General features: G+C 38.6%; 1 protein-coding gene across 2 annotated transcripts; it reads left to right on the forward strand.

The window, feature by feature from the left end:
- Positions 1-754: 754 nt before the first annotated feature.
- On the forward strand, positions 755-13,612 carry vegfd (vascular endothelial growth factor D). Of its 2 annotated transcripts, XM_056251353.1 has the most exons (7): positions 755-1,209; positions 6,231-6,429; positions 6,566-6,756; positions 7,908-8,044; positions 8,409-8,512; positions 8,739-8,860; positions 13,486-13,612. In XM_056251353.1, exons 1-6 carry the CDS (start codon positions 1,120-1,122, stop codon positions 8,834-8,836), a joined length of 819 nt encoding a protein of 272 aa, XP_056107328.1. In that variant the 5' UTR covers positions 755-1,119; the 3' UTR covers positions 8,837-8,860; positions 13,486-13,612. The 2 variants fall into 2 exon arrangements, with proteins under 2 accessions (XP_056107328.1, XP_056107330.1); XM_056251355.1 differs by lacking the exon at positions 8,739-8,860.
- The last annotated feature ends 1,482 nt before the right edge of the window (positions 13,613-15,094 follow it).

The following is a 15,094-nucleotide window of genomic DNA, read 5'->3' on the forward strand; positions in this document are numbered from 1 at the left end:
CTGGCTCTGGTTCACATTGTATCTGGTTCAACGTGATTTCCTTTATCTAATATCTGTGGCAAGCTTCCTTTAACCCTGAGGATTTCCTTATATTTGACCACATTTCATCCACATTTTATTAAAGCGACCATGTCCGATCTACGCAAACAATCGGGTAATAGATTCCTTTGACCGCTGATAATAGATTCTTCTGAAGCTTTTAAAGTAAAAGCATTTAGATGATCCGATAGAGCACGTAGAGTGTGGGTGCAGAGAATGGCACTCACAGCCCATTACGCTGCAGTAAAGCTTCCTCTAATTCCCGATTCGTATTACAAGCTCATTGTTGGATCTGCTTGAGAGTGACGAGTGCACACAGAGATCGAGAGAACGGGCATGTCGGCTTAGCTCCCCTCCTTTTTCATCCCGCCACTTTGCTGCATTTAAGTGGGATATTGGCTGGATACAGTCTCTCTTCTCCTCGCACTCTCTCTCTTCTCCCTTCATCCCTCCGTTCCCCCTTCCCCCCTCCTCCTCTTCCCCCTCCTTCACTCCTTGTCCTCCATAGAGGTCTGGATCACATTTAAAACCACATGTTCCTGTGTGTGAGCAACTGAGCCTGGAAGTCTGCAAGCAGGAAACGTGACAGTGGAGTGGGACTGGAGCGCACATCGACGGGACAGACATGCACGCCTCCCAGATGGCCTTGCACGCACTGGCGGCTGGAGAATACTGGATGTGAGCCCGTGGCGGATTTTGCAAACACACAATCTGGGTCTGTGGAGACACTGGGCCAAATTTGGCCGGTCCAAGACGGATGACAATACCAAGGGGTCGTCCTGATCAGAAAGAATCATACAAAACAGAAGGGAAAGACTGAGAAGTTCTTCCTCAGCCAAGTTCTGTCCTAGACCAGCACTGATTGATGCCTCTTTCTCCTCCTCTTTTTTTTTTTTTTTTTAAAGAGGAGATCCCATTTGGCTCCGGAAAGCTCGATTTCACAGGTCTCTCTTGGTGCGCCTGTGTGGTCCTGTTTGAGAAACCTGCCGCGTGATTTGTGAGTGTGCGTGAGTGTATACGCAGACTGGCTTCCCCTCGCTGCTTAATTGCTGGACGGTACCCTGGAGAGTAAGTAGCAGGATGAAGACACAGAAATGTGCTGGATTTCACATGTTGCTACTCCTGTATGTCAGACTGATGCTAGCAGTGGATGCCTACAGACCCCTAAGAGTGAGTATAGCATATCTCAGCATACATTTAGAACACCAAGAGCTGCAAAAACTACAGGACACTTTTTGTTCACAGTAGAATTTGAATGGTACTGAGGTTTAATTCAACATAGTTTTCATTTATAATTGTTATAATGTCCATATTTAGTTGTGAATCAGTTTGTCATCATTTATACTCTCAAATGTCCCGAAAGGCTTTTTTTTTTGTGCTGCGATGTCGTAGAAGAACCATTTTTGGTTCCCCAAATAACTTTTCAGTGAACAGTTGTTAAAATATCAATTTTTTTCTTAGCTCTAAGAACATTTATAAAAATGTAAGTTGTTTAATGAAAAGATTCCAGTGATGTTAAAGGTTCTAAATGGAACCATAAATGCTAATAAAGAACCTTCATTTTTAAGAGTATACTCACCTCAATGTCATCCCAAACCTGTATGACTTTCATTCTTCTGTGTATATATTCTAAATAATGTTTTTATTCATTCAATGAAAGTCAAAGGGGTCTAAAACAATATTTGACCCCACTGACTTTTTTTTTCTTTTTTCTTTTTTGGGTGAACTGCCCCTTTAAAATACGTCAATTTGCGCTGACTCACTGAACAGGGACCTGTTGCAAGCTCAGAAGGGCCGGATGGGCCCTCCTGCTGTGACCTTCGGGTGACTTAATAGCAAATTTGATCATTTTCCTGAATGTTACCTTGGGAAATGAGGCTTGAATCAGTCTGAAGTCAATGAAAATGTTTGGAATTGCAATTTTTGTGGTAAGATTTATGGTTCCCCTGGAAGCACGCTGGGGAACCATATGGCTACTATAAGAATTTCCAAAGACAAGCTGTTAAGGCCATTCATCTGTTTTTCAGTGCGTGTATGTCTGTGAGTATATCAATTATAGGTTACATAAGAAGGCAAGGGTGATGAGTTCCAAGCAGTGGTGCAATAGCATAATATCCTATTAGTTTTTACATATACTCTCCATAAAGAGGCAGTGTTAGTATGTGTGTGTGGCATGTCGCCTAGTATCCAAGTGGAGCCTGAGGCGTCGTAGGGTCTTTTATATGTTCAAACTCTCACTGTTCTCACCCGTTTAGTTTATTCTTCCTTGTTAGGGGCCTCTACCTCATTAAGCTTGTCCAGGGAAAATTCACAGTTGTAACTCATATTCTTTCTTTTAAACCCCTCCTCATTCTCTCGCTCTTTCTGTTTGTTGTTGCATTGTCTGTGTGGGTAAGTGGAAGCAGACGTCTCCGCCCTAACATACTGAAGGGATCATAGAAGATAATGTCACTACACGACAGCAGGATGCGAGACTTCTCTTATGATGACTTCCATATCGCGTGTCAACCCTCTCCATCCCAGCCTCGGCTGTTTTACTTTCCGCCCGCTTTGTGGCTTTCCCGTCTCATAAAAGCATGATTGGGATTTGGAAGTCCTTTGGCCTCTATTGCTGTTTTTTTTTTTTTTTTTCAGCCTTTTTTTTTGTGGGACACACCCGGTGTGTAGTAAACAATCAAAACCAAGCCAGTGCTGGTTTTTGCCTGCTTAACTCAATATTCTCAATAACTCATGTGGTATTGATTGAGAGGTGGTAGACTTTGGGGTTTGTGTGTAAATGCACTCCAGCAAACCATGGGCATAATCTTCTCCATAAACTCTGTCCACTTGCTCTTCTGTTTTGTATATATATATTATATATATATATAGGGTATAGGTGACTGATGTATTTATCAGGCTGGACAAAAAAGTACCCATGCATGTCCGATTAATAAGTACTGCAACATATATATGCCTATTAGGGGTGGAACGGTACACAGAAGTCACGGTTCGGTTCATACCTCGGTTCAGACATCACGGTTCGGTACGATTTCGGTACAATGGAGGGAAAAGCAAAACAAAAATGCAGAAGGCATTGTATTTTTTAAATAAGTTTTATTAATAAAGGCATTGAACCAGTTTATTTGTAGTGCACTGACAATAGTTTTATACAATTAGTTTATTAATTAAATTAATAAAAAGACAAAAAGACCTTGCGATATGTTTGTTAATTGTACCTGAATTAATTTTAAATTAATTAGCTATATTTCAGATCAATATATTTGTTTTCCTTAATTTTAATTAACATTATTAATTAACAATGTAACATTATTCTCATCTGAATTATAAATAATTGATTTCTGTATAAAATAATACTACCATTAAAAACACATTCGATTTTCTTTTTTAATCAATGTAGAATGTGTAAGATTAGTGCTCCGAGGACGAGAAATGAAAACCAATGCGATATGATGAATGTCCAAAAGATGGGACCCACAGACTGTTTTGAAATGGAGTTGGATAAATATGTTTTGCTTTTTAAACAGTGTGTGTGTGTGTGTGTGTGTGTGTGTGTGTGTGTGTGTGTGTGTGTGATTTTGGTTGGGTGACAGTTGTAGGTTACAGTTTGACAAGAGTTTAGAGTGTGACAAAAGCACAATGCTGTGTTTTATTGCGAGTGTACACAAATATAAGTAAACACTTTGCAGGTTTAATGATCTGTATGAACAAAATGACGGAGTAGCCTATGTTTATTATGTTTCCACTGTTCGGTCGCGCCCGCGCCTCTCTGTCTCTCTCGCGCGCGCACACACACACACACACACACACTCCAGCATTGCAATCTTTACATCGCAGCCTGTTCATTTTGCGGTCACACCAAACGCGAATAGAGCGTCAAATTCGCATCTATCGCGTCTAGTTCGACGCTAGTCCAAAGCGAATAGGACGCGCGTTAAAGCCAAGTTAGCCAACGTTTGAAGTGAACGCGCGTTCAGAGCTAAGCCGATGGTACAGATTATGTGTCCCTAGAGAACCCGCGTATCTAACAGTAGTTCCGCATTACATTAATTAATTTCCACGCGAGTTTTATTTATTTTTATACCGTGTAGGCCTATTCTCCGTGTAAATTCGTGCACCGAACCGTGACGCCCGTACCGTTTCGGTTCAATACGAATACATGTACCGTTCCACCCCTGATGCCTATATATTTAATTATTAATGAGTTTCAAGCTAATATTGTATAAAATAAATGCTCATCAAATCATTTGTTTTTTATGATTTGTGTACATTTTATTCAGTTTTATCGAGGCCTAAAGCTCCGTGGTAGCCTATCTTTTGCGATTGGCTCCTAGTAACTGTACATTATCACCCTTATCACTTGACTACTCACAAAATAAATAAATGCGTGGAAATGAAATACTGATTTGATTTGAAAATTATGAAGTTATTTTATAATCTTATTTGAATATAATTTTCCGCTTCTGTTAAGAAAACAAATAGTCCACCACAGTGTACAAAACAATTGTCCTAGCAACAAGACGAGGACTGTAACGAAACTTACAGCGAAACTAAGTTTTTCTGCTTCAAAAACCGTGCCGTTTTTAGTGCTAGTGAATTGTCATGTAACTTAACTTGCTTAACTATTTAGTGATAAAATCATCAGAGCTTCGCTGACAACACGTTTCTGTGCAAGTGTGTCGGTGTCCTATATACTATGTGTGTGTGCGACTGTGCATTTGAGTGGGAGAGAGAGCGGGGGAAAGATAGTATGTCCCTTCCATACATAATAAAACATAATTTTGTGGCAAAAACATGGAAATAATTTTTTCGTTTTTATGTTTACTATATTTATTTGCTTGGTCAGTGTCGTTGTGGGTTTTGGTTCTTTTGCTGTTGTTGGCTGTAAGGAAATCATTTGGCGAAGTGATATGGAACTGTAATGTGGCCAAGACCTGTCTGGAACTACTTTAGCCATGTGTTTCCCTGAAAATAATTGCACACCTTAAAACGTTCATCAAGCCATCAGATTCAAGCATTCAACAGCCCCGTAGTATAGTAGGAAATATCAGATTGAACCCCACATTTGACCAGTAAGAAACATCCAGACAGAGCTGTGGTGTAATATATTATTGGCATTATATTGACGGTTTGCCCATTATTTACTTGACTTTCTAGGTATCAATATCGACATTGGTCATTGCAAGAGTGACCACTGGTGACTTTGTAAAGGTTTTTCCGCAGCTGTCACTAGACACTTAGTAGGCTAGTTATTCAATCCATGTTTTGCAAAACAGGCAGCCATGATCTTCTGTTCATATTGGTGGCAGGCGTCCCAAACTCCAATCCCTGGGATCTGTGTCTTCACTGAGCTTCTAAACAGGTGGTCCATACTGAGCTAATAGAGTGTATGTTCCAGTTGTTTAGAGTGGGCCTCTGCCAGAGGGTGTTCCGTGTGTTTGGCTAAACACGTTGGTTTGAAAGCAGAAAATCTGAACTTTATGGCCTGACAACAAACATAGACTGAACACAAAGTTCTAGATAAGTTCTAAAGAACTTAAAATTCAGTAAGCCTTGCAAAGTCGTAATTCTGTATGATTGTCCATTTAGAAGAGCTTTAGAACTGCTTCAGATGAATCAAGTTCATTCAGCCATCCATGCTGATGGTTGCATAGTCATGTAAAATTATTTTATAGATCTTTTCAGCAAGTTGTGCGGGAACACTCTGTGGATTATATTGCAGTTGTAAAACTAAGGCGCCGTTTAAGGTCTGATGCAACCCTGGTATATAAGTCATGACGTTAGGAACAGCTGCATCCTTTCCCTAGTGTAATACTGATTCTTTACACAGCCAAAAAATGCTGAGAAATTCAACATTATCAATACTGCCCTCTAGTGGACAGAATTCTCATTTAAATCTATCTCAGAATGGTGTTGATGGTTATATCCTACTGGTTGGCCCTTTTATCGTGGCAGGACTTCACATACCTCACAGACAGCAGGGAGTTTGTATGATGCAAGGGGAAATAATCTGTTTCTAATTTGAGTAGAATTAGAGCACTCATTTTTCTAATCCTTTGATTTATCTAACTTCTGCTGTGCTATGGCTGATTTTTGCTCAGCATGGCTCAAACATATTCTTCGGAGAATTGTTCGCCTCTGTACTAAAATCAGCAGCCCCAATGTCATCATTCAAGATTGTGTTTCTCTCATAGGACATAAACCAGGAGAAGTGGGAACAAGAACTGAGGGAAGCTGGGAGTCTGGATGAGCTTCTGATGTTGACCGAATACCCGGACTGGAAGCTGTGGAGATGCAGACTCAAGCTGAAGCACTTTGACGACACCTCTCCACCTGAGAACCGCAGGTCGACTCGCTATGCGGCCGCATCTTTCAGCCCAGAGATGCTAAAAGGTTGAGACCTTCATGCAAACACAATTGAGAATATGTGTTGTCTAAGTACACAGATTTGTGATTAGCAATGTGAAGGCAAATGTACAACAAGTATAAATATACTTTTGTATTTGTATTTTTTTTTTTTTTTTTTCAGATATTGATGATGAATGGCAGAAAACACAGTGCATGCCCAGAGAGACGTGTATAGACGTGGCTAAAGAGTTGGGCACCAATACCGCAGTGTTTTTCAAGCCCCCGTGCGTCTCTGTCTTCAGGTGTGGCGGCTGCTGCAACAAAGAGGGAGTTACCTGCCGTAATACAAGCATGACTTATGTCAATAAAACTGTGAGCACTACTCATTGCATTGCGTGGGTATTACCAGCTCGTTCTCATCCTTTGGCGTCATACATTGTGACGCTTTGTACATTTCGTTGAAATCTTACGCACGTGGCATCCTTTAGCATCAATATGAGACGCAGAACCCAAGGCGTCATACAGGTGACGCGCGTCTAAATCCAACGCACATGGCATCGTTTTGCGTGAATATGAGACGCAGATCCCAAGGCGTCATAACCGTACCCTACCCTAAACCTACCCATAACAGTGCGTGTTATATTGACGCTAAAGGATGCCATGTGCGTAAGATTTCGACGAAATGTCATATGGCGTCACCTTTATGACGCCAAAGGATGAGAATGCGTTGGTATTACATAAAAATTAATGTTCAATATAATCTGTTTGTACTTGCTTATTTATATGGAAATGTGCAGTTCATTCAACATATTAAGAATTTGATATAGAGCATACTCAATATGCAATCTTAGGACCCATTCACACAGAAAATTTTTGCATTGAAAAAAAACCCCCAACAACATAAGGTCTAGAGACACATTTTTTTAAGTAGAAGCTTTAGTTAGAGCCACGTTGTTAGAAAGCACGGGACGCTGCAAAAGATGTAAGCGCAAAGCTCAAACATGTCCGTCTAGCATTTAGAAAAACAATGGAAAAGCAGTGCAGTGGAAAGCTGTGTCATGTGTGAGACGCTGCAAAAGATGCGAGTGCAACAGTCAAACACGTCCATCTCTCGCATTTTTACATAGAAATACAATGGAAAGGCAGCACAGTGATATGCAAAAACGTGTTCTGTGTGAATAGCAAATTACACAGTCTTAAAGGGACAGTTCAGCCCCCAAATTAAAAGAATTCTGTTAACATTTACTTACCCTCATTTTAGCCAATTTTATGTCCTTTTTGCAATTTTAAAGCATTGGTCGCTGTCGATTATGATTTAAAGGAAAAGAGCGGCCAGTATCATTCTTCAAAATTTCTCCTTTTGTGTTCCACAGAAGTAAGTTATGCAGGTTTGGAATGACTTGAGGGTGAGAAACCAATGACAGAATTTACATTTTTGATTGAACTATCCCTTTAACATGTGTGTTTTATGTGCACATACTGTTCCATTTGACTGTTCGTAAAAGACATCCTCTTCCTCACAGATATTGAGTGTGAGTCTGGCGCCTTATAAATCTGGACCAGAGCCTGTGCTGGTGAAAATAGCCAATCACACTGAGTGTAAGTGCCAGGAACACGCGCTGATCCGCAGACATGTTCGTGAGAAGTACAGGAAGAACGGGTCAGTACCAGAATCATTTGTAACAATATGAAACTAGGTCAATTGCACAAGCTTAATTAATAGTAAATGTTTCTCCAGTTAACAGTTTTTTTTAGAGCTTGAATAAGTTATCAATGAGGCAATCAACATTGCCCTACTCTTACATTAAGTGCAATATATTTTAATTTAAATTGGCTGGGTACCTCTTGTAGTGTATGATCAAACTCTTTGAAACGTTAGACCCAACCCTTGTTTTTCCAGTGCCACACTGTTTATTCACTGTTGATTCAACAGTGTTGCTCGAAGAGAAATTACAGATTGTGCCTTGCTGAGTGTCAGCCATATGTAGGAGTGCTTTCTGGCATAATAATGTGTTTGTGTGCAGTTGCTCTCCTACACGTAAGCCAGAAGACAAGAGGCTATGCAACAAAGGTTTAATATGGGACTGGATGGCAGAGCGATGTGTGACGTACCCCTCCAGCAAACAAGGTCAGTGAGGAATTGATTTCAACTCCCGTAATGCCAATTCCTGTTCTGGCCTAAAGCACGAATGACTCAGTTACTTTTTATTTACTTATTTACTATATTGCAGGGACTTTAATTTAATATAGGCCCAACAAGGCACACACAACAACATGATTTATATATTTTTGCAATTTTTATTTACACCTGCGATAACACATTTATTTTTTATTTTTGCAAATTTTTTTACCAGAACCTCCATCTTCCGTCAGTGAGGAGGACTGTGAGATTGATGTAGAGCGATGTGAATGTATTCCAAAAGTATGGACAGACAGATTACACCATACGTGACACAATTCAACAAATCTTCTAAAGGTAGAATGATTTTCAAAACTATACATTTAATTTATCTCACACTATTATAACTAATTTGTAATGTTTGAATGAAAATTACATTGCTTGATTTACAGTTTCTTTGAGTATTTTTGGATGTCACTGGACATGTTTTTTTTAATTATTTTTATCGTTTTTATTTCCGTTACTGTTTAATACTTGATTCTGATTGGTCAGTCGCGCCATTCCGCCGCCTGGTATTTTAGTGCGCTCTTTCAGTCTCATATTGCACTCACTGAAATCTGTGTTGCTTGTGTGTCTCTCGTATTACCCTGCGTACTCGCTCTCTTTTGATTCAAACAAACGCAACTGCCGTTATCTTGCGTCTCATTTATCAATTGCAATATACAAATCACCTCAGAGGACTTCAGCATTCATATTGTAATATTGTTGCAGTTTTCTTTTTCTTGTTTAAATGAAACTTATCCCATAATTTACTCTCCTTCAAGCCATCCTAGGTGTATATGACTTTCTTCTCTCAACCGAAAACAATCTGAGTTATGTTAAAAAATATCCTGGCTCTTCCAAGCTTTATAATGGGAGTGAATAGTAACTGAAATTTTGAAGCCCAAAAAAGTGCATCCATCCATCCATCATAAAAGTAATCCATACAACTCCAGTGGGTTAATAAAGGCCTTCTGAAGCAAAGCTTCATAAACTTTATAAACTAGAATCACTGGCTTCCGTATGCGAGTCGTATGAACTCTGACCTAACGCATAATGTATTGACAAACACGGAAGCATAGAGGATATAGCAAAACAAAACACCGGTCACGAATTAGAAGTCTAAATCGAGAATTTTTAAAAAGAAATGTCGGAGGAGCTTGAGTTTGTTTCCCAGCCCTTTTAGTTTGAACCACTAGAGGCGTCTAAGCTTACGCTACTCCTACATCCTACGTCATACGTACGTTCACTCTTCCGCCGGAACTCGGCTTGCGTACGGCCGTTACCGGAAGCTAGTGATTACAGTTTATAAAGTTATAATGATGGATATTTTACTTACAAAAACACATCACTTCACTTCAGAATGACTTTATTAACCCCCTGGTACCATATGGATTACTTTTATAATGGATGGATGCGTTTTTTTGGGCTTCAAAAAACAAGGTAACATTCACTCTCATTATAGCTGGGAAGAGCCAAGATATTTTTTAATATAACTCAGATTGTGTTCGGCTGAAAGAAGAAAGTCATACACCTAGGATGGTTTGAGGGTGAGTAAATGATGGGATAATTGTAATTTTTGGGTGAACTAACCCTTTGAGCCTAATATATGCATAACATTATAAAGTAATGTTAGCGCAAATTAAGGTTTCATGTCCACGTATTTATTTATTTGGTAGCTGTGCCACTCCACGTTGGGATCTGATGACCCTGTCAAGCTTTATTTTGACTCACTTTAAATGATGCCTTAAAGTTTTTCATTCTGATACGCATAGCCTGTTATTCAGATTCATGTCAAATATCAAACTACCCAGCTAACATGAATATGCTCCTAAAATGTTTTAAAGAATGTTCAAAATCTTGGTTAATTTAAATGTTCTTGGCTATGCTAACATTTAGGTAATGTTCTAATTTGTTCTGTTTTCTATTTTCATTATCATTTTGCAAACATTTGTTGGCCTATACTTTTAAATGTTCTCTGGATGTCCTGAAACAAGTAGTAACATTTAAAATCATTAGACAAATGTTCAATTGAAACATTACAGACAAAAAAAGTTAAATAACCTTTTTGTGCTAACGTTTTGAAAACATTATTTAAGACCAGATTACTTTGAATTAACATTTAACGGGGTCATCAGATGCAAAATTCACTTTTAAATGGTGTTTGCATATAAATGTGTCTTTGCAGTGTGTGGACACAGTGTTGTAGTCGAGTCACCAACTGTCGAGTCCGAGTCGAGTCTCGAGTCCCAGTGTTCGAGTCCGAGTCCAAGTCCGAGTCACCAAAGAAGAGTCCGAGTCGAGTCCAAGTCGAGTCACCATTACCTGAGTTCAAGTCCGAGTCTCGAGTCCCGTGTTCGAGTCCGAGTCGAAATTATATACACTTAAGCCAAATCAAGCAACATTTTTCAGGCACTCTTGTTGCAGCTAAATGTGTATGATAGCCTATCACTAGAATTGCCTTTGACCTTAGCAAATCATTGTCAACTACCTGTGGCACGATTAGGCTATATTTATTTAATTGTTTAAATAAATTTTTGGATGATCAGTCAACTGGAATGGATAAATAAAACAAAAAGGAAAGCCTAATTGGACAGAGGAGGAGAAATGCATTCTTCTTGACGAATATGGTAAAAGAAAAACAATTTTAAAATTTTGAAAAGCAAACTAAATCAATGTAACTGCGGCAAAAAAAAAAAAAAAAAAAACAGAAAATGCAGTGCTATAAGCAGTTGTAACTCCGCAGGAAAAGAGTGGTTGCAATGTGTGACATAGTCAAGGTCGCCGTCTAGTTTGTTAGCTAAAATAAACATAATTGTGCTATTGTATGATAAGCGGGATTAAGCGCTGAGCGCGTCCGACTTTGGCTCAGCGCCAGCCATAGCACGAAAGCACAGTTTAAATATGGCAGTTATGTCACGTCACTGTACGTTCGCTCCTTAGTGGTCAGCTCAGCTGCTGCAAAGCGTGCCAAAATCGAAATTGCTGATTAGATGTAGAGGAACTTATCTAGTGTTAAATGAGTGTTGCGTTATCTCTCTCACGAGAATGCAGCGTAAAGTGAGTGACGTCAGTGAGTGTGTTGTCAAGCAAGGAGAGCGAGCGGTAGCGTCTGTGAGGGAAAAAATAGATCACGGCCGGTCTTGGACACCGAAACAGGAAAAGTGTAACATCTTATATCAATTTTTATAACCTATTTAGTCAGAAACAACGTCATTCATTTGATGAATGCTCAAGTCCGATTTTATATATTCTCGAGTCCGAGACCAAGTATAGTCATCAGCCCGCGAGTCCAAGTCGAGTCACGAGTCCAGAGCATGGAGTCTCGAGTCGGACTCGAGTCCAGAGAATAAGGACTCGAGTCGGACTCGAGTCCGAGTCCAGGACTCGAGTACTCCATCACTGGTGGACACAGCACCATACAATGAAGAAAATCCATTTGCTCCTTTTCTTTTTAATCCTCAAAAAGTCTAAACACTCTTAATAATCAAGCAGTTTGGATTTTCTGAACAATATGATGTCATATTGCTCATCCTCCGCCCACGACCACTGACTCATTATCATTTAAAGAGACATGCACCGAAATGGTTCGCTGTGATCAGAGCAGTTTTTGAGGAGGTAAAAAGGGTGTTGTTTTACACAACCATTGAGGAATTTGAACCAAAGTATGTTACAAACTGTACATGAAGATCCTAAAGAATCATACCAACTTGTGGAAAATGGGCATCCGATGACCCCTTTAACCCTCAGAGCCCGACGGCATCGTCCACGACGTCACACGGCACCTCCGATAAATATTTATATAATTTGATGAAAGTTTTATCGATTTTCTTACCGTTTTTTCCAGCAGAAAGCTAACGAGCTAGCCATCACAGGGGGTGTCTCTGGTGTCTTTCTAGCCTTTACAGAAGGTTTTCTATCCAGCCTGAAACTTGTGCATCCTTTTGGAGTTTTTCAGCAATAAATCCAAACGCTTATATCCAAGTATGAGCCTCTTGATGTCCATAATTTATAAATATTCCGTCATTTTTGCCGCTAGCTCGATGCAAGCTGCCATTTTGGATATCACGTGATGTTTTCACGTGATGGTTGTTGACCAATTACAGGCTGATCCGTCGTAAACATTGTTGTGCGTCACGAATGCACGAACCAAGCTCTGATATTATTGTGGAGAGAGAGACGCACAAAGAGACGCGCGTTTCACAGAGAAACACAAAGAAAAATGGATGTAAATCAGCGCTGGCCTTTTTTGATGCCATGCAGGATGATGGATTTTCAGGAGAACAGAGCTTTTTGACCGATGAGGAACTAGATTAGTGATGTGGCCCTCTTTGTGATTGCTGATAGGAACTGTTTTGGCTTGGCACCAGTGAATTTCATGAGGCCCAAAACGCCTGGAATTCTTTTGGAAAAATGTAAATAGCTTTGGTTCTGTACAAGTTATAATGTTTATTCCTGTGCTCCAGGACTCCAAAGACATGAACAAACTGTTTTCCAGAGGAAATTTGCTTAGCTTTTATTTATTTGTGTGTGATTTCAAAAAATATTTGAGTGATTCAATTTCCGATTTATTTTTTCATTTGTCTTTGTGGTCCCATAACTTATTTTACATTCAGGTGACATCAATGCAACACAAATATGCTGAAAGTTCAATTTGTCCTGAAAAAAAAGAGGTGTGTCAATTGTCTGTGCACAAAAGGGTTGATGTTTTACAAGCTTTTTTAGTGAATAACACCAGACGGAAAATTTATTGTAAAAATACCCTTAGGTCTCTGAGGGTTAACATCACTTACAAAAATTGTTTGTTTATAGCATTGAGTGAACCTTGCCAGAACGTTAGCCAAAGTCCTGAGAACGTTCCCTGTTAGCTGGGTATGGAGGCAGGTTTGAGCTATTTCTCACCATCTAATCAATGACACTCAGTTTCATGTATTCTTTCACAGCTGCAAGAGAGAAAACAACGATGAACACGACGCCCTGACGATCTGCAAGTGCCGAATGCAGAGACTGCAAAATACCATTTAATTTATTTATCTCTCTATTTATATCAAATAAAAATACTTTTATTAACATTTATTCAAACATCTCATCAGTATCATGGCAGCGATAGCTTTCTAAATATAACAACAACACTGCTTTTCCTGTCTGAACACAATGAAAAATGATATCTGAGTTATATGTCTCTTTTGCACTGAAGTCAACATTTCACCCTAAAGAATATCTGTGGAATTTCTTAGATATAATTTATATCTAAAATAGTTATATTTAAGTATAACTTATATTTTTCAAAATGTTTCCAGATGGACTAATATGGTCATGTTTCCATTCCACAAGAGGACTTTATGCAGGATGGTAGCCTATATACATAGAGAAGTACTTCAATGACTAAGCCTCTTTTTAAGTTTTGTTCACCACTGAGCATGCTGCCAACAATAAGAAAAATGTACCGAAGATAAAATGCTGTTCAAATAAAAAATGGCAAATTTAATAAATAGGCCTATGATTGTGATGTTTTCAAGGACCATTATAATGCTGTATATGAAAGCATAAAAGAGGGTCCCTGTCATGTTTCAAGGACTTTTCATTTATGTAAAAGGCTAAAAGCCCATAAAATCTTACCAGAGCAAATTGTGCTCATATAATTCTCTTTCCAACACTTTGTTTTGTAGTTTTTGGTCTAACCTAAAATCAATATTAATCCAACAGTGAACATGGTTCTTTTCAGTATTGAGTTATTAAATTGATATGAAAAACTGGGGTAGCATATCTCTATATAACTATGACACAAATCCTTAATTAACTAGCCTATGAAAGACTATAGCTGGGAGTGTTGGGGGTAACTCATTACAGGTAATGTGTATTATGTAATCAGATTACTTTTTGGATGTAACAAATAAATTAACGGGTTACACTTTTTTTAAGGTCCCGTAATTGCATTGTACTTACTCAGTACTGAGTAATATTAATTAATGTTCTTACTATAGAGTTACGGTTTGGTTAAGGGTTGGTTACTTGTAATTATGCATAATTTACACTTTTTACGTAACGTGTAACTACGTCATCTTAAATTTTAAAGTGTTACTAATTAATGCATTACTTAATAAATTTACACATTTTAATTCATTTGCTTACACATTTTTTAAACTAATGAAATAAAATTCTCTTCTCCATAATATAGTCACATATAAATGTGCATTTGTGTATGCGTGGGAACGGACAAAAAGTTCAAAAGTAACAAAACACTTTAATTGTAACTTTTTAAAAAACAGTTGTGCTGTATATAGGTATATAACACATAATGTTACGGATTTTTAAAACGGCATATATAACTTTAAGAGTCAGGTAATATTCTAAAAGAAAAATTAAGGTGCATGTTATATGGGCTGTTGAATGCATTACTGCGTTAAACACTTGCAAAAAAGGGTAACACTTTATTTTGATGGTCCTCCAACAGACATTCTACTGACTATAAGTAACTTTGCAAATACATGTCGACTTATTCTAACCCTAACCCTACTAGTCTGCTAATTCTATACTAACACTCTACTGAGA

This window comes from Rhinichthys klamathensis, unplaced genomic scaffold (assembly GCF_029890125.1).
Source record: "Rhinichthys klamathensis goyatoka isolate OS25496 unplaced genomic scaffold, OSU_Roscu_1.1 h1tg000082l_1, whole genome shotgun sequence".
NCBI lineage: Eukaryota > Metazoa > Chordata > Actinopteri > Cypriniformes > Leuciscidae > Rhinichthys > Rhinichthys klamathensis.

Coding starts and splice junctions, on each gene's coding strand:
- vegfd (XM_056251353.1), top strand. CDS start 1,120: ATGAAGACACAGAAATGTGCTGGATTTCACATGTTGCTACTCCTGTAT. Junction 6,430..6,565: donor CAGCCCAGAGATGCTAAAAG/GTTGAGACCTTC, acceptor TTTTTTTTTCAG/ATATTGATGATGAATGGCAG. Junction 8,513..8,738: donor GTACCCCTCCAGCAAACAAG/GTCAGTGAGGAA, acceptor TTTTTTTACCAG/AACCTCCATCTTCCGTCAGT.